This window comes from Lissotriton vulgaris, chromosome 4_1 (assembly GCF_964263255.1).
Source record: "Lissotriton vulgaris chromosome 4_1, aLisVul1.2, whole genome shotgun sequence".
Lineage (NCBI taxonomy): Eukaryota > Metazoa > Chordata > Amphibia > Caudata > Salamandridae > Lissotriton > Lissotriton vulgaris.
In genome coordinates this window covers 22,400,650-22,421,210 of record NC_141691.1, presented here as the reverse complement: position 1 = coordinate 22,421,210, position 20,561 = coordinate 22,400,650, and the positions used below count along the sequence as shown (strand labels likewise).

The 20,561-nt window shown below is 44.0% G+C and overlaps 1 protein-coding gene across 1 annotated transcript in view; it reads right to left on the bottom strand.

The window, feature by feature from the left end:
• Positions 1 to 18,467, bottom strand: part of LOC147718254 (nicotinamide N-methyltransferase-like) — a 179,850-nt gene extending 161,383 nt beyond the window's left edge. The window contains exon 1 of the mRNA XM_086966661.1: positions 18,320 to 18,467. Within this exon, the coding sequence (XP_086822787.1) occupies positions 18,320 to 18,467 (148 nt within the window). The remainder of the gene's footprint in view (positions 1 to 18,319) is intronic.
• Positions 18,468 to 20,561: the final 2,094 nt, after the last annotated feature.

Here is a 20,561-nt window from a genome sequence, read left to right as displayed (position 1 = left end):
AAACACAGTTGCCTGCAATAAGAAGATCCACACAGGTGAGTAACCATTCTCCTCAATTGATTGAAGAAAACAGCGGTGTCAAGAAGCGGTCTGTCTTGCCAAAGTTCACTGTCCTGCCCAACGCGATTTTTGTGCATTGGGGCACTTTTTCAAGGGCTGCGGGCATCTTTGAGGCATTCAAAATTTACGGCAGTTTCGGGAAGCACTTATAAACAGTTTGTCTCCGCCCAGGTGTGCGTGGCCATCAACACAGCCCAATGGTACTTGTAGTACCTTTCTTATACTCAAGTGAGTCGCCAACCTTTGAGCTTCTCATTCGAAGTCTATTGAAATCCCAAGTGGGTTGCAAAGAACATTTACGCTGCTTGTCCTGCACATTGCGATTCTCCAACAGGCTTCACCCGTCCTTGTCTATTCAATGCTGGATAGCATCACAGAAGGGTTGCAAGCTGCAGCGGGATACTTCTTGCGGCTCAGGCTGGGCCACTTAAATCTCATCAAACACAGTTGCCTGCAGTAAGAAGATCCACACATGTGAGGAACCATTCGCCTCAATTTATTGAAGAAAACAGCGGTGTCTAGAAGCAGTCTGTCTTGCCACCGTTCACTGTCCTGCCTAACGCATTTCGTTCACTGGGGCACTTTGTCAAGGGCTGCAGGCATCTTTGAGGAACACAAAAGTGCTGCAGTTTCTGGAAGCACTTATGAACAGTTTGTCTCCGCCCAGGTGGGCATGGCCATCATAAACACAACCCGATGGTACTTGTAGTGCCTTTCTTATACTCAAGTGAGTCACCAGCCTTTATGCTACTCATTCAAAGTCTATTAAAATCCCAAAACGGTTGTAAAGAACATTTACGCTGCTTGTCCTGCACATTGTGATTCTCCTACAGGCTTCACCCGATCTTGTCTCTGCAACGCTGGGTAGCGTCACAGAAGGGCTGCAAAATGCAGCGGGTTACTTCTGGCGGCTCAGGCTGGTCCGCTTAAATCTCATCAAATACAGTTGCCTGCAGTAAGAAGATACAAAACAGGTGAGTAACCATTCGCCTCAATTTATTAAAGAAAACAGCGGTGTCAAGAAGCTGTCTGTCTTGCCTAAGTTCACTGTCCTGCCCAACGCGTTTCGTGCACTGGGGCACTTTGTCAAGGGCTGCGGGCATCTTTGAGGCATACAAAAGCGCTGCAGTTTAAGAAAGCACTTATGAACAGTTTGTTTCCGCCAACGTGGGCATGGCCGTCAACACATCCCGATGGTACTTGTAGTGCCTTTCTTATACTCAAGTGAGTCACCAGCCTTTGCGCTTCTCATTCAAAGTCTATTAAAATCCCAAGTGGGTTGCAAAGAACATTTACGCTGCTTGTCCTGCACATTGCGATTCTCCAACAGGCTTCACCCGATCTTGTCTCTGCAACGCTGGGTAGCGTCACAGAAGGGCTGCAAGCTGCAGCGGGATACTTCTTGCGACTCAGGCTGGGCCGCTTAAATCACATCAAACACAGTTGCCTGCAGTAAGAAGATCCACACAGGTGAGTAACCATTCGCCTCAATGTATTGAAGAAAACAGCGGTGTCAAGAAGCGGTCTGTCTTGCCAAAGTCACTGTCCTGCCCAACGCGTTTCGTGCACTGGGGCACTTTGTCAAGGGCTGCGGGCATCTTTGAGGCATACAAAAGTGCTGCAGTTTCTGGAAGCACTTATGAACAGTTTGTCTCCGCCCAGGTGGGCATGGACGTCAACACAACCCGATGGTACTAGTAGTGCCTTTCTTAGACTCAAGTGAGTCGCCAGCCTTCGCGCTACTCATTCAAAGTCTTTTAAAATCCCAAGTGGGTTGTAAAGAACATTTACGCTGCTTGTCCTGCACATTGTGATTCTCCAACAGGCTTCACCCGATCTTGTCCCTGCAACGCTGGGTAGCGTCAAAGAAGGGCTGCAAGCTGCAGCGGGATACTTCTGGCGGCTCAGGCTGGTCCGCTTAAATCTCATCAAACACAGTTGCCTGCAGTAAGAAGATACAAAACAGGTGAGTAACCATTCGCCTCAATTTATTGAAGAAAACAGCGGTGTCAAGAAGCGGTTTGTCTTGCCAAAATTCACTGTCCTGCCCAACGCGTTTCGTGCACTGGGGCACTTTGTCAAGGGCTGCGGGCATCTTTGAGGCTTACAAAAGCGCTGCAGTTTCTGGAAGCACTTATGAACAGTTTGTCTCCGCCCAGGTGGGCATGGCCGTTAACACAACCTGATGGTACTTGTAGTGCCTTTCTTATACTCAAGTGAGTCGCCAGCCTTTGCGCTTCTCATTCAAAGTCTATTAAAATCCCCAGGGGGTTGCAAAGAACATTTACGCTGCTTGTCCTGCACATTGCAATTCTCCAACAGGCTTCACCCGTCCTTGTCTCTGCAAAGCTGGGTAGCGTCACAGAAGGGCTGCAAGCTGCAACGGGATACTTCTTGCGGCTCAGGTTGGTCCGCTTAAATCTCATCAAACACAGTTGCCTGCAGTGAGAAGATACAACAGAGGTGAGTAACCATTCGCCTCAATTTATTGAAGAAAACAGCGGTGTCAAGAAGCAGTCTGTGTTGCCAAAGTTCACTGTCCTGCCCAACGCATTTCGTACATTGGGGCACTTTGTCAAGGGCTGCGGGCATCTTTGATGCATACAAAAGCGCTGCAGTTTCTGGAAGCACTTATGAACAGTTTGTCTCCGCCCAGGTGGGCATGGCCGTCAACACAACCCGATGGTACTTGTTGTGCCTTTCTTATACTCAAGTGAGTCGCCAGCCTTTGCGCTTCTCATTCAAAGTCTTTTAAAATCCCAAGTGGGTTGCAAAGAAAATTTACGCTGCTTGAACTGCACATTGCGATTCTCTAACAGGCTTCACCCGTCCTTGTCCCAGCAATGCTGGGTAGCGTCACAGAAGGGCTGCAAGCTGCAGCGGGATACTTCTTGCGGCTCAGGCTGGGCCGCTTAAATCTCATCAAACACAGTTGCCTGCAGTAAGAAGATACAACAGAGGTGAGTAACCATTCACCTCAATTTATTGAAGAAAACCGCGGTGTCAAGATGCGGTCTGTCTTGCCAAAGTTCACTGTCCTGCCCAACGCATTTCGTGCACTGGGGCACTTTGTCAAGGGCTGCGGGCATCTTTGATGCAAACAAAAGCGCTGCAGTTTCTCGAAACACTTATGAACAGTTTGTCTCCGCCCAGGTGGGCATGGCCGTCAACACAAAACGATAGTACTTGTAGTGCCTTTCTTATACTCAAGTGAGTCGCCAGCCTTTGCGCTTCTCATTCAAAGTCTATTAAAATCCCAAGTGGGTTGCAAACAACATTTACGCTGCTTGTCCTGCACATTGCGATTCTCCAACAGGCTTCACCCGTCCTTGTCCCAGCAATGCTGGGTAGCATCACAGAAGGGCTGCAAGCTGCAGCGGGATACTTCTTGCGGCTCAGGCTGGGCCGCTTAAATCTCATCAAACACAGTTGCCTGCAGTAAGAAGATCCACACAGGTGAGTAACCATTCACCTCAATTTATTGAAGAAAACCACGGTGTCAAGATGCGGTCTGTCTTGCCAAAGTTCACTGTCCTGCCCAACGCGTTTTGTGCACTGGGGCACTTTGTCAAGGGCTGCGGGCATCTTTGAGGCATACAAAAGCTCTGTAGTTTCTGGAAGCACTTATGAACAGTTTGTCTCCGCCCAGGTGGGCATGGCCGTCAATACAACCCGATGGTGCTTGTCGTGCCTTTCTTATACTCAAGTGAGTCGCCAGCCTTTGCGCTTCTCATTCAAAGTCTATTAAAGTCCCAAGTGGGTTGCAAAGAACATTTACGCTGCTTGTCCTGCACATTGCGATTCTCCAGCAGGCTTCACCCGTCCTTGTCTCTGCAACGCTGGGTAGCGTCACAGAAGGGCTGCAAGCTGCAGCAGTATACTTCTTGCGGCTCAGGCTGGTCAGCTTAAATCTCATCAAACACAGTTGCCTGCAGTAAGAAGATACAACACAGGTGAGTAACCATTCGCCTCAATTTATTGAAGAAAACAGTGGTGTCAAGAAGAAGTCTGTCTTGCCAAAGTTCACTGTCCTGCCCAATGCATTTCGTGCACTGGGGCACTTTGTCAAGGGCTGTGGCAGCTTTGAGGCATACAAAAGCGCTGCAGTTTCTGGAAGCACTTATGAACAGTTTGTCTCCGCCCAGGTGGGCATGGCCATCAACACAACCCGATGGTACTTGTAGTGCCTTTCTTATATTCAAGTGAGTCGCCAGCATTTGAGCTTCTCATTCAAAGTCTTTAAAAATCCCAAGTGGGTTGCAAAGAAAATTTACGCTGCTTGTACTGCACATTGCGATTCTCCAACAGGCTTCACCCGTCCATGTCCAAGCAATGCTGGGTAGCGTCACAGAAGGGCTGCAAGCTGCAGCGGGATACATCTTGTGACTCAGGCTGGACCGCTTAAATCTCATCAAACACAGTTGCCTGCAGTAAGAAGATCTACACAGGTGACTAACCATTCACCTCAATTTATTGAAGAAAACCGCAGTGTCAAGATGCGGTCTGTCTTGCCAAAGTTCACTCTCCTGCCCAACGCGTTTCGTGCACTGGGGCACTTTGTCAAGGGCTGCGGGCATCTTTGAGGCATACAAAGCGCTGCAGTTTTTGGAAGCACTCATGAACAGTTTGTCTCCGCCCAGGTGGGCATGGCCGTCAACACAACCCGATATTACTTGTAGTGCCTTTCTTATACTCAAGTGAGTCGCCAGCCTTTGCGCTTCTCATTCAAAGTCTATTAAAATCCCAAGTGGGTTGCAAAAAACATTTACGCTGCTTGTCATGCACATTGCGATTCTTCAACAGGCTTCACCCGTCCTTGTCTCTGCAACGCTGGGTAGCTTCACAGAAGGGCTGCAAGCTGCAGCGGGATACTTCTTGCGGCTCAGGCTGGTCCGCTTAAATCTCATCAAACACAGTTGCCTGCAGTAAGAAGATCCACACAGGTGAGTAACCATTCACCTCAATTTATTCACTGTCCTGCCCAACGCGTTTCGTGCACTGGGGCACTTTGTCAAGGGATGCGGGCATCTTTGAGACATACAAAAGCGCTGCAGTTTCTGGAAGCACTTATGAACAGTTTGTCTCCGCCCAGGTGGGCATGGCCGTCAACACAACGCAATGGTACTTGTAATGCCTTTCTTATACTCAAGTGAGTCGCCAGCCTTTGCGCTTCTCATTCAAAGTCTATTAAAATCCCAAGTGGGTTGCAAAAAACATTTACACTGCTTGTCCTGCACATTGCGATTCTCCATCAGGCTTCACCCGTCCTTGTCTCTGCAACGCTGGGTAGCGTCACAGAAGGGCTGCAAGCTGCAGCAGGATACTTCTTGCTGCTCAGGCTGGTCCGCTTAAATCTCATCAAACACAGTTGTCTGCAGTAAGAAGATACAACACAGGTTAGTAACCATTCGCCTCAATTTATTGAAGAAAACAGCGGAGTCAAGAAGCGGTCTGTCTTGCCAAAGTTCACTGTCCTTCCCAACGCGTTTCATGCACTGGGGCACTTTGTCAAGGGCTGCGGGCATCTTTGAGGCATACAAAAGCGCAGCAGTTTCTGGAATCACTGATGAACAGTTTGTCTCCGCCCAGGTGGGCGTGGCCATCAACACAGCCCGATGGTACTTGTAGTGCCTTTCTTATACTCAAGTTAGTCACCAGCCTTTGCGCTTCTCATTCAAAGTCTATTAAAATCCCAAGTGGGTTGCAAAGAAAATTTACGCTGCTTGTCCTGCACATTGTGATCCTCCAACTGGCTTCACCCGATCTTGTCTCTGCAACGCTGGGTAGCGTCACAGAAGGGCTGCAAGCTGCAGCAGGATACTTCTTGCGGCTCAGGCTGGTCAGCTTAAATCTCATCAAACACAGTTGCCTGCATTAAGAAGATACAAAACAGGTGAGTAACCATTCGCCTCAATTTATTGAAGAAAACAGCTGTGTCAAGAAGAAGTCTGTCTTGCCAAAGTTCACTGTCCTGCCAAATACATTTCGTGCACTGGGGCACTTTGTCAAGGGCTGCGGGCATCTTTGAGGCATACAAAAGCGCTGCAGTTTCTGGAAGCACTTATGAACAGTTTGTCTCCGCCCAGGTGGGCATGGCCGTCAACACAACCCGATGGTACTTGTAGTGCCTTTCTTATATTCAAGTGAGTCGCCAGCATTTGCGCTTCTCATTCAAAGTCTTTTAAAATCCCAAGTGGGTTGTAAAGAAAATTTATGCTGCTTGTACTGCACATTGCGATTCTCCAACACGCTTCACCCGTCCATGTCCCAGCAATGCTGGGTAGCGTCACAGAAGGGCTGCAAGCTGCAGCGGGATACTTCTTGCGACTCAGGCTGGGCCGCTTAAATCTCATCAAACACAGTTGCCTGCAGTAAGAAGATCTACACAGGTGACTAACCATTCACCTCAATTTATTGAAGAAAACCGCAGTGTCAAGATGCGGTCTGTCTTGCCAAAGTTCACTCTCCTGCCCAACGCGTTTCGTGCACTGGGGCACTTTGTCAAGGGCTGCGGGCATCTTTGAGGCATACAAAGCTCTGCAGTTTCTGGAAGCACTTATGAACAGTTTGTCTCCGCCCAGGTGGGCATGGCCGTCAACACAACCCGATGGTACTTGTAGTGCCTTTCTTATACTCAAGTGAGTCTCCAGCCTTTGCGCTACTCATTCAAAGTCTATTAAAATCCCAAGTTGGTTGTAAAGAACATTTACGCTGCTTGTCCTGCACATTGTGATCCTCCAACAGGCTTCACCCGATTTTGTCTCTGCAACGCTGGGTAGCGTCACAGAAGAGCTGCAAGCTGCAGCGGGATACTTCTTGCGGCTCAGGCTGGTCCGCTTAAATCTCATCAAACACAGTTGCCTGCAGTAAGAAGATACAAAACAGGTGAGTAACCATTCGCCTCAATTTATTGACGAAAACAGCGGTGTCAAGAAGCAGTCTGTCTTGCCTAAGTTCACTGTCCTGCCCAAAACATTTCGTGGACTGGGGCACTTTGTCAAGGGCTACGGGCATCTTTGAGGCATACAAAAGCGCTGCAGTTTTTGGAAGCACTCATGAAAAGTTTGTCTCCGCCCAGGTGGGCATGGCCATCATAAACACAACCCGATGGTACTTGTAGTGCCTTTCTTATACTCAAGTGAGTTGCCAGCCTTTGAGCTTCTCATTCAAAGTCTTTTCAAATCCCAAGTGAGTTGCAAAGAAAATTTACACTGCTTGTACTGCACATTGTGATTCTCCAACAGGCTTCACCTGTCCTTGTCCCAGCAATGCTGGGTAGCGTCACAGAAGGGCTGCAAGCTGCAGTGGGATACTTCTTGCGGCTCCGGCTGGGCCGCTTAAATCTCATCAAACACAGTTGCCTGCAGTAAGATGATCCACCAGTAAGATGATCCACACAGGAGAGTAACCATTCGCCTCAATTTATTGAAGAAAACAGCGGTGTCAAGAAGCGGTCTGTCTTGCCAAAGTTCACTGTCCTGCCCAACGCGTTTCGTGCACTGGAGCACTTTGTCAAGGGCTGCGGGAATCTTTGAGGCCTACAAAAGCGCGGCAGTTTCTGGAAGCACTTATGAACAGTTTGTCTCCGCCCAGGTGGGCGTGGCCGTCAACACAGCCCAATTGTACTTGTACTGCCTTTCTTATACTCAAGTGATTCGTCAGCCTTTGCGCTTCTCATTCAAAGACTATTAAAATCCCAAGTGGGTTGCAAAGAACTTTTACGCTGCTTGTCCTGCACATTGCGAATCTCCAACAGGCTTCACCCGTCCTTGTCTCTGCAACGCTGGGTAGCGTCACAGAAGGGCTGCAACCCACTTGGTTTTAATCAGGATTTCAAAGAGATCAAGGCGCAATGCTCACTTGAGTAAGACTACAACGACCAATAGGCCACAGGGGTTATGGAATGTGTTGAAAAACAGCTGCGGAATGAACTCACTCAAGAGCCCAGAGCCCCTGACAAAGTGATGAACATGTAACACGTTGGGCTGGACTTATTTCTTCTGCGAGGCATCAAACGGTTTCCGTTGTTTCCTGCAAATAAAATGACGGCATATTCTACTCACCTTTGTGGGCTCTCTTTCAGCAGGCAAACTGTGTGGGAATGAATTCAGCGGCTCAGCCTGGGTCGCGAGAGAGCACTGCTGCACCGTCGTGCAGTCCTGCTGGTGTGTCAAGCGGCGCATTGACAAAAGGAAAGGCGAAGCCAGTCTGCATGGAAGTGATAAGCAACGTGAATCAGCCCATATGCTTACCGCAACCCACTTGATTTTAATCAGGATTTCAAAGAGATGAATGCAGCAACTCACTTGAGTAAGACTACAAAGACCAATAGGCCACAGGGGTGGCCACGCCCATCAAGGCGGGGTTATGTAATGTGTTGAAAAACAGCTGCGGAATGAACTCACTCAAGAGCCCAGAGCCCCTGAAGAAGTGATGAACACGAAACGCGTTGGGCTGGACTTAACTTTTCTGCGAGGCATCAAGCGGTTTCCGTTGTTTCCTGCAAATAAATTGATGGCATAATCTACTCACCTTTGTGGGCTCTTTCTCAGCAGGCAAACTGTGTGGGGATATATATATATATATGAACAAATTCTCGCCAGACGCCAACGTCGTCACTAACTTTCCTGCCGTTAAGGAATGACGAAGAGTAGAAACCCAATCTGGTACCAAACAAAGGTCCTTTATTCGTGCCTTTCAATGCCCAGCATATATATATAAATATATATATATATATATATATATATATATATATATATATATATATATATATATATATATATTACCTATTGACGGTCGCCAGTCGATAGTTATAATTAGTACCTAGTTTCCATAGGAAATCCGCAACATTCTATTTGGAATAACTTTGCCGCCGGTTGATGATTCTTCGCAAAATTTTCAAAACTGGTGGGACGCTCCGGTCGGCTTCTATCCTGAGAGTCTTGGGGTGATTCGTCAAGTGGGGGCCGAGAAAAAAGTGGGGTCCTAAAACGCGTTATCCCCATGCAATTTCCAATATGAACCTTTAATCGCAGCTACAGCCCGAACTGCTGAACGGAATTACACTAAATTTGGAAAAGAGGTAGGTCTTGGTTCAGAGTCGTGCATTTTGCTTAACTGGTGTAAATCCATTCAGTAGTTGCTGAGAAAATCAAAAGTAAAATCACATATATATCTATGGCTGCGCAGGATCCGGGCACCCTGAGCGTACCCAGAGCGTACCCTTACGATCACAAACTGCATGCTACTTGGCTGTCAACTGTCTGTCAACACTCCAATCCAGCCATTTTGTGCCTTGGTAGAAGCGAGGCTGAAGAAGTCAGTGGAATAAGTGTGTAAAACCTATAAAGGGGGCAGGGTAGAAATACACTGACCCTCTAGACCTGCTTAGGACCCCCAGGATTCCCCAAATAATAAAATAAAGCACAGGCTTGTTAGTTAGCCCCCGGGGACCAAATGCTGGGGGAAAATATTACAATTTATGGGGTACCCAGAGGGGCCCCCAACCCTGGGGACTGCCACTCCCAGGGGCTACAGAATAAATGGTTGCAGGGCTCAAAGGCCACCCCCAGCAAAATGCATGGGTGCGGAGGCTCAACAGCCCCCCTGCCCCGGGGAATGCTGCCACCTGGGGCTTTCTAAAAAGTGCTGGGGGGTCCTAAAAGCCCCCCAAGCGCTTGGGAGGACCACCCCGGTGTGTTGTGTACTGTGGGGGGACCACGTGGCCCCCCTCTTGGAGCAGTTGTGGGACCTAGGGAGTCAACCCCCCAGGGCCGGCTCCTGCAGTGTCTCGGGTTGCCCACCCCTGGGACACTGCTGTTTGCCATGGCAGGGTGGGAGCCTGGTAGCTCCCACAATGCTATAGCAAACTTGGCTTGGATTTTAAAAGAGAGAGCAGGGAAACCTGCTCTCTCTTTCAAAATCCAAACCATAGTGCTTTTCCGCACGGGGAGCTACATGTTAGCAGCTCCCCATGTGGAAAAGCAGTGCTGGGTCCTGAAGGACTCTGGGAGCCGGCTGGGACCATGGGGGCATTGGGGCTCCCCCCACGGTCCCCAATGTTGTATATAGGCCCCAGGGGATGGGTCCCCGGGGAAAATAGAAATTAGTGATAGGTGCTATTTTTATTATGGTACGATTAGGAGTCGCCCACTCAGCGTGGCCCTGTTGCGTGCATGACTCCTAACGCATTGGATGCGCCACTCCAAGCAATAAAAAGTAATATTTTTCAGATATACATCAAGCTTATGTGTTTACATCTTGGGTGGCTCTATAAAGAGCTGTTGTGTTTATTGAGAGATTTTCGTACCTAAAAGTAAATACCTATGCAGAGTCTAAAGTTGATAAGGAAGACTCTGTTACCCTCATCTGTTAAATATACACCATCTCTCCTATAGATGCCATCCATATTGAAACGCAAATAGTTGTGGTAAATGAACCCCATCCTATAATCACGGAGAAAAGCAGAAACAGATTTATTGACATGTTTCCTAGCTTTATCAACCTGGGGACTACATTGATTGGACCAGTTCCATGTCTGCCTTGGCATATGTTAGAATAGACAAAGGCAGTTTTGGGGAAAAGTGACATAATTTCTCTAAAGGTGTCCTTCATAAGCATTTCCTGACCTACCCCAGTCAAAGTGCCTAGGTCATTGGAACCACAGTGCACAATTATGAGGTCAGGGTGTTGGAAATGCAAAAAGGATTTAACCACTGGCATCAATTGGTGCCACTTTAACCCTCTCTGTTCAATCCATTTAATGTCTGCATTTGGCAAAGCTAGATCTTTGTCAATGCCTCTATTTTCTGCACACCTTTAGCTCCAGAAAATATTGCTGTGTACCACAATCCACACTCTAAGAATCTTGAAGGGAGGTCTGGATGCACTCAGAAGGTGTCTGTATGTGAAATGGCAGTTTTAGAATTTTGATTTTCACATGGTAGATAAGATGCACATTTGAAAAAAGAAAAGAAATGTGTGTTAGCTTTTGAATTGATGTGGGAAGCAATGTGATCTGATATTTACATGTATATGTGTGCAGAATTAGAGGTGAAGTTTGCCATTTTTTTTCCTAAGAACAGTACAGTACAGAGATTCTGTATAAGAAAATCTGGCGTGTGACTAACATACTTCTTAATCTACAAATCAATTTGAAAGGTGAGTTATTATTTTGTGAGGGGTTGTATGCAGTGTGTTTTTTAATAAAAATAATGTGTTTCTCCTGGTAAAGTCCAGGGAGTAGTCTTGCTTGTCTAGAATCAAATTGTGAGAATGTGTTCATTTGTGAATCATTGTGAGATAAGCATTTGGGTACATCATGTGTTTGCAGAAACTAACTTTTTAAAAACAATTCCTGTTGATAGGTTTTGCTAGAATTAGAAATCAGCCATTGCTTATGTATTTTAAAAATTGATTTAGGCTTCCACAGTAGAGTGCAGTTCTAAAATTTGTGGAATATGTGCAGTCATCTTACCTCTTCCAGGCTAGTAAATATGTTTTGGTAAAGTTCAAAGGATACAGTTGTTTGTCTAGAATCACACTGTGAGTCTGTGTGCATCTGGGAAACATTGTGACAGAAGCATTTGGGTACTTCCTAATTTTGAAGACATATAACTGCTCAAAAACCTATCCTGTTGTCAAGTTTTGGTATAATTAGAAGGCAGCCATTGCTTATGTTTTTGCAAAATGAGTTAGGCTTCCACAGTACACTGCAGTTCTAAAATGTGTGGAATGTGTGCAGTCATCTGACCTGTTCCAGACTAGTTAAAGTATTTTTGTAAAGTCAAGGGATACTATTATTTGTCTAGAATCACGCTGTGAGTCTGTGTGAATTTGGGAAAATTGTGAGAGAAACATTTGGGTGCTTCATGTTTTTGCAGACACATGACTTCTAAAAACCTATTTTGTTGTCAAGTTTTGGTAGAATTAGAAAATAGTCTTTGCTTATGTATTTGCAAAATGAGTTAGGCTTTGACACTAAAATACAGTACTGAAATATGTGGATTGTGTGCAGCCATCTTACTTCTTCTAGACCAGTACATGTGTTTGATAAAGTCCAAGGGATAGCCTTGCTTGTCTAGATTCACTCTGTCAGTCTGTGTACATTTGGGATCCGTTGTGAGAGAAACCTTTGGGTCTGCAGATACATAACTGATTACAAACCTATCCTGTTGACAAGTTTTGGTAGAATTTGAAAGCAGGCATTGCTTAGGTATTGGAAAATGTGTCAGGCTTCTACTCTAAAGTGCAGTATTTAAATATGTGGAATGTGTTCAGTTAACTTAACTCTTCTAGATTAGTGACTAGTGTTGCTTGTCTAGAATCATACTGTGAGTGTGTGTGCATTTGTGAAGCATTGGGAGAGAAGCATTTGGTAACTTCATGGGTCCTTGTACTACTCTAATCATTCAGTCATTATCCAAGTATTCATGCAGCGATTGAGGTCCTTAGCACATGTACTGCTTCAAACTCCTATGCACTAAGCATGTAGTGTTCTAACTACCATCACACGTGTTTCAAGCCTACATTTCCCCAGTCAGTATCCATACAGTCCAACAAACACTGTGTTACTCCCTTTGCACTCCTCTACTGATCCTTTTAGCACCATGTATTAATTCATTCACTGAAGGAAAATGTAAGCAATTATAAATTCACTGAGTGGCTCTCCTTATGCTACTCCAATCATTCAGTCAGTATCAATGTCCTCATGCAGCCAGCCAGGATTTAGGACATGGACTGCTTCAATCTCCTATGCATTATGCATGTAGTGCAGTAACCAATAATATCATTCTGTTTCAGGCCTAGAATTCCCCAGTCAGTATCCATACACTACTGCAAATACACAGGTACTCCCCTTGTGCTCCTCCGGTGACCCTTTCAGCACCATGTAGTAATCCATTCACTGAAGTAAAACTCAAAAATTTATAAATTCACCCAGTGTCTCTACTCGAACTACTCTAATCATTCAGTCAGTGTCCATGTACTCATGCTGCGAGCCATGCTTTTTGACATGGACTGCTTCAAACTCCTATGCAGTATGCATGTAGCGCTCTAATCAAGTACACAATTGTGTTTCAACCTAGAATTCCCCAGTCAGTATCCATACACTTTAGCAAACACCCTATCGCGGCTCTTGCAATGCTATAGTGACCCTTTCAGGATCATGTAGTAATCCATTCACTGAAGGAAAACTCAACCAATTATAAATTCACTAATTGTCTCTCTTTATACTACTATAATCATTTAGTCAGTATCCATGTACTCATGTGTTAGGACAGGGACTACTTCAAACCCCTATGCACTACGCATGTAGTGCAATAACCAAGTATATAGTTGTGTTTCAGGCCTAAAATTCCCCAGTCAGTATCCATACACTGCTGCAATCACCACTCCTCTAGTGACCCTTTCAGCACCATGTAGTAATCCATTCACTGAAGTAAAACTCAACCAATTATAAATTCACCCAGTGTCTCTCCTCGTACTACTCTAATCATTCAATCAGTATCCATGTACTCATGCAGCGAGCCAGGTTTTAGGACATGGACTGCTTCAAACTCCTATGCACTATGCATGTAGCGCTCTAACCAAGTACATAATTATGTTTCAGGCCAACAATTCCCCAGTCAGTATCCATACACTGCTGCAAACACCCTGTTACTCCCTGTGCATTCCTATACAGGTATTTATACACCTTAAATTACAATTTCAATTAGTGATAAGAAAAGAAAGTGGTTAAATGATGTTTTATATAGAATGTGTTTGTATAGTAATTCATAAGTATAAATCATATATTTATTAAAATACATGTATTTATGTTTATTTTTTACAGATATTGTTTATCATCATTAAAATAAAGTTATCATGCCTAAAAAATTAAGAAAGAGAAAAAACAGCTAAAGAAGAATGACTTGAAGGAAAGTCAACAAGTATTGGATGACCAACATCATGTGGGTAAAAAGAAACCATCTCCCGCTAAGACAACTAAGAAATGTATTTTAAAACTTTCTAAGCCCACAATCAGTGTGCAGAATGTGTAAACAACTGAGAATCATTCATGTAGAAAAAATAATGAAAATATAGACTTAAAGATAGAACGTTTGGTAAAAGATGACCAAATCAGTATAAAGAAATACCTTTAAAAATTTAAATTATTATTAAGTACATAACTTGCTGAAAGAGGTGAAAAGTATAGACAAAGAGCACTATTTTATAAAAAGAAGCATATTGAACTATTCATTTTAGTTTTAAACAGAATTTGATTACTAAATACACCAATCCATTTAATGAAGGCCAAAGGTAAAAGGAAGAGAGTAATAAACATAACTCATTTTGTGATTTTTTTTTTGATGAATGGAAACACAGTTCAAGTTCAGAGCCTTTCTTTATTGAAGAGAGTTATTTTCAGACCAATAATTCATTGCATGCAGTTGATACCAATGGTTGAGCTTATGAGGTTAGAAATGGTTGTCCAATTCAGAAAAACAAGATGATTCCCAGAAATGGAGAAGTGTTAACTGATGAAGTTCTAGGGAGACGCCCTAAAGCCCCAGTTTATACGAGGGATTGTAGTAGTATTTGTAGTGTACGACAAGAATCTAATGATATTTTATGCGATTTCTTACGAGAATACAGTAAAAAAAGTATTAAACAAAAGATTAAGATGTTGCAAGGACTAGACCCTTGCAAAGTGAGAAAATATACTGGTTTGCAAGGTCATTCTCTGGCTTGTCTTTCTAGAAAAGTATGTCAAAGTGTTTTTCATCATTTCAGGATGTTAGCAGTACATCATTCTCAAATGCGGAAGTTAGTCAGAAGATTGTATTATGCAAAAAGTCCAGCTCTAAAATTAAATGAATTGAACAGTGCTCTTTTGCGTGGGTCAGTTTCAGATGTGAAGGATTGTGACGAAATTGAGTTTTCTTACTTTTGCCCTGAACAAGAGAGTGTAGAAACTGAGACATTAATAGAATAATATGTTGAAGAGAATGTGCAAAATACTACTACAAATACTGTTGAGGAACAAATTACAAAGTTTAAGATGTTTTCCGGTGAAAGACCAAATTATTCTTGTATTTGTTGTCGGCAAACTCACTTTAAAAATCAGACTAAATCAGTTGATATGTATTTAAAAAGTGAAAGAAAAAATAATGATAAGTGGAAGGAATTTGCAACATATTTGATGGTAGAGAATGTTTTTGATTAGGTTTCTGATCAGCATATTTGTTAATATTGTTATAATAAATTAGATGAGAATAAAATGCCTGCTAGAGCTGTCCATAATAATCTTGAGTTGGTAACTATTCCTCCAGAACTGTTAGATTTAAATACCTACGAGTCTATTCTTATTCAATGTGTGCACCCATATCAGTCTATTGTTTGTGTGGAGCCTAAAACAGGTAAATTCCCTCCTTCAGATTCACAGAGAGGTTTAAAAGGAAGAGTTGTATATTTACCTCTAGATTTAAAGAAAAATGTTGCAACTATTGGTGTAGAGTGTATAGAAAATGAAGCACTAGTTATTCTACTTAATGGCATGCCTACTAAGAGTAAGAAAATCTGGCAGAAATTAGTGCAAAAAGCGAGTTCATATCTGACAAAAAACAATGACTCCTATAAAAATGTGTATATGGGAGAAGAAATACTTTCAGCAGAAGATACTGAAACGTCATGTGGACAAATAGAGAAAGTGGACTTGTCCAGAAGTGAAGAAATCCTTTGAAATGTGTGGAGTTAATTCCTCTTGTTCTTAACGTTTGGTAGGGGAACCACCGTTTTGCTGGATGCTTTGTCACCGTTACTTTTAGCGTGTCTAGCTAATTTCTTGTTCCCTGTGCCGGTCTGATCATTGAGTCCTGCATGGTGATTGGACCTGAAACAGGAGGGTAATTTGATCTAGAGGTTGAGGAAAAGCTTCATCTTTTATTTCATAAAGTTAGCAGGGGAGGTAATGATACCTTAAAGTTTTAGTGTCTGGTTCCTATTTTAAAAAGGTTCATAAACCTAACAGACAGGAATGTTTCTTGTCAACAACTTGATCAACTACATGGAGATAACTAAACAGCATGGTTCCCCTATTGATGTTGGTAACATGCAATGCTCTCTAACCACAAATTTACTACGCTATATGGTATTCGCCATAATGCATGCTGATGACATCACTGTCCAATTCGTGTGTGCAGGTTCTCTTTACATTAGTGTGGATCTGTCGTGCTAGATACTGGCGGAGGGTTCCCCTGGCAACGGATCTGGATCAGAGGTGCCGTCTGGTTTGTTTCTGCTGATATATCTCCTGACCGCCTGGAAAAATAGAAGTCAAAGGGCGGGACAATGCCTAAACAATGATCGCCTGGCCCTCCTGCTTGAAGGTTGCTAAGCTGGACATGTTAACCCATCACAAATGTGACAGATATGGAGGGGGGCGGAGTCTAGGAACATGGCGGCGGCAGGCTAGCGGCTGTCGCGGAGCTCTCCACCCGAGCGTATGAGCAGACCCGACAGAGCCACGCGGTGAGAATTTGATGGCCGGAGGTTTGTGAGCCTATGCCTTGAGAGTGAGCGGCTTTTTTTCTCTCTTTGTTCTTCCGAGGAAGAGGAAGTGGTGCGGTGCGGTGAAGGCAGCGGGGCGGCGCGGAAGAAACAGAGAAGCAGAGGTCGGCGTTAGGACCACGGGCCTGGGAATGATTAAGGCGAGTGGAATCAGGAAGGACGTTGAAGGAGGAAGCTTACGGGACCCGTACAGCAAGGCACTGAAAGCAGCAAGAGCAGATTTCGGAGCTGCAACGGGGAAGCCTGTTAAGAGTAAAGAAGTACAGATAAGTGGGGGAATACAAAAGGGGGGAACCTGGAAGTGGGGCAGATGCCAGCTCATAAGAAGCATTTTTTCTATACTGCAATATAGAGGTCCTGTGTTTTGGGGGCATCTGTCTATCAGTGGATATCTTTTTTCTGCCAGATTAACGACTCTTGATAGAGGCAAAGCCCGTATGGAGGCAACCCCACCAGAGGCAACAGTAACTGCACCTCCATTATTTTCTCAGAGGGAAGGTTGCCAAGAGATTGAGGCTGGCTCTGGAGCTCTTATAACAGCAGACGCTAGTTCAGCAAAACCAGAGCACAAGGGGAAGGAACAGGTAAACAGCAGGTTGATTAAAAACCGAGGAGAGGTAGCAAAAAACAGATACCAGCTGAGGTCCAAACAAGAGCTTAAGCAGAGGGGCAATGCCTAAACAATGATCGCCTGGCCCTCCTGCTTGAAGGTTGCTAAGCTTGACTTTCTTCATAGGACGGGCTTCCTGTTTCCAGTTATTTGACACGGATAGCTTTATTGGTGCATGAGGTGGGTCTTTGCATGGGCACTGAAAGTCAAATTGTTAATGAGGGCTATTTCTACACGGCCCCATTCTGGAGCCCTGCATGTTAATTGCGACACAATGTATGTTATGAGGTGTCATCTCAAACTCATTTTGTGTGGTAATTTGATGGTACTGCTTACATTAGCTCACACGTTTAACTTTCATTCAACTTTAATGCACAATCTAACACACTATCCCAGTATAACACAAATGTTAAATATGTGACAATGGAAACCACTGCCACCTCCATAAATGTAGCAGGCTGATAGATATATCTTTGAATGCAGCCCTTGAACATGCACTATTTATGCTCTGGGCAAGCAAAAGGTTATGGGGGTCTAGGTTTTATGACCAATGTGATATTGAGTCTATTTACATAATGTAAGGTAAAATACCTGCAACTGTGCATATATACTCAGGTATAACTGTGTTATCATGAAATAGTGAGATAAAAAAGATGTATTAAAACATCTAGGGTAATATATTTGTATATTGCATTCATGAATCATCAGAAATGTAATGTCACTAATATTTATGGGGACCAGATCTGTAATCCAAATTGTCTCTTCTCAGTCTCTGGTGCATTCTATATATTGAGCTGCAGAAACAGCCTCCTGTGTTTTATTACAATTCTCTATTCTCAAAACGTACAATATTTGTGCAACATCAGGGAAAATATGTGACATTATTTGTAGTCCATCTTGCGTTTTAATGCACAGTGACAACAAACAATGGATGAGTGGTAAATATTTATATATTTTGCAATTTACTTTTAATTATCAATGTGTTTTTGCCCTAAGCACAGAACAGAAATTTACATTTGATCATTCATGTCAATTCTCTATCCCTGCTTTTGATTATACTAGCAACATAAAGTAAAAATACATTTATTGTTATAAACAGACCTGAGGAGAAGATGTTGTTGAAAGAAGGTAACACCCGTGTAATCGCATCATCAAGGAAGGCAGAATCCTTTGCCACAAATGCAGTCACCGGCGCAGCCGCATCCAAGTGTTGATCATGGAGCTCTTTTAGCTTAGAAAAGGAATCCATGTTCAATGATGAAAACTTTCAAACTTTACTTCTGTGTGCGCACCTATTCTTATATTAAATAATTTCAATTGCAAATTATTGATGAACATAAATCACTTTTCATTTGTGTGCGCTCCAAATCTCATTCCAAATTCTATTCTTCTTTGATGTCAGCTGAGTAAGCATATACATATTTAGATTCCTGTTTGCAATGCGCAATACTATAAAGTGAGCCACATGTTCCATCACCTTAATTGAAACAGATACAGCAATGCAATTTCCGCAACTATAGTGAAGAGGTTTTTTGGAACAGTCCTTTAAAATATGCACTTGCTATTCATTCTTTAACAAGCTTGGTCTTGGGCTTTTAGTTTTTAGTGTTTTTTATTGTACAATGAAATTATTAATATCACACAAATACACAAAACTTAGGCCTTAATTATGATGTCAGTCGGACATGAGTCGTATTGGAAGCGGGACTGCCTGACAAGGAGTTGGAAGTCCTACTTCCACTATTATGTTGGGGCCACATTTACGCTGGTTGGAGAGTATATCATTTATTTTTAGGCCTGTGCTGCCGGATGCAGCACCAGCCTCAATAGAAAATATACATATGTATACTATGCATGGACCGTATGGCAGACACCATGCGGTGCCTCCCATATGCTGCAAGGATCTATGGTGTCTCCCAGACCCCATAGCAGAGAGCCATGAAAGGGCAGGTGCAAAGTGACATTGTAATCCCAACAGCAGAGCCAAGTCTGGCTCCACTGTCATTTTGGGTTTAATTGTTCTGCCTGTCCTTCAGAAGCAAAGTGAAATTCCCCTGTGGACAGAAAGCCTGCTTCAAGCTGTTGGATGGCTTTCTGCCCAACATATTTATCACCCCTTTAAAGTATAACTATGTGCGTGATATCAGATTCTCACACAATCTGATAAATGTTCCAATGTAGGGAATTACAACATTGTGAATATTTCTTTAAAAAATAGGGTTATCAATTGGGAGGGGGTACTTATATCCAAACCCAAAAAACCCTCTTTGGGTCTATAAAAACAACAATATGAGAGCATTTTCAATAAGCCCCTGGCAGTTATAGCACAAGCAGCCATCAGGCTTATTTGAAATATTCGCTATGGTGAACTTTTTACCTTTTCATAAGGTCCATTGGGTTCCTTCAAAGTTTTACGCAAACTCATCAAGATGTACTGGATCATCTGATTTTGTCAGCAACTGCTCTTAGTGGAAGCAACCTGGATTTTGCCATCGCTGGAGAGTTTTTCACCTGCAGAAATATTTATTGCCTTTCCCTCATTCAAGGTTTCATATTTGGACTTAGTTCCTTTTTTGGAGCAGCAATCATCTGACAGAGCAAGGCTGAGTAGAGCTCCGCAATGCTGCATACCTTTGACTTGATGTCGCACTGAACCCATTTTGATTGGAGCAAAAAGTGCTGAGCACTATGAACCTGAGTTTCTTGCCAACCTTCAGTGCTACCTCCCTGGGTTCACTTTAGCAATTTCCCGAACCTTCCAGAAATTAAAACAATGACTAAGGGCTATGGCTTAAAGTTTAGAGGACATGTTAACCCATCACAAATGTGACAGATATGGAGGGGGGGCGGAGTCTAGGAACATGGCGGCGGCAGGCTAGCGGCTGTCGCGGAGCTCTCCACCCGAGCGTATGAGCAGACCCGACAGAGCCACGCGGTGAGAATTTGATGGCCGGAGGTTTGTGAGCCTATGCCTTGAGAGTGAGCGGCTTTTTTTCTCTCTTTGTTCTTCCGAGGAAGAGGAAGTGGTGCGGTGCGGTGAAGGCAGCGAGGCGGCGCGGAAGAAACAGAGAAGCAGAGGTCGGCGTTAGGACCACGGGCCTGGGAATGATTAAGGCGAGTGGAATCAGGAAGGACGTTGAAGGAGGAAGCTTACGGGACCCGTACAGCAAGGCACTGAAAGCAGCAAGAGCAGATTTCGGAGCTGCAACGGGGAAGCCTGTTAAGAGTAAAGAAGTACAGATAAGTGGGGGAATACAAAAGGGGGGAACCTGGAAGTGGGGCAGATGCCAGCTCATAAGAAGCATTTTTTCTATACTGCAATATAGAGGTCCTGTGTTTTGGG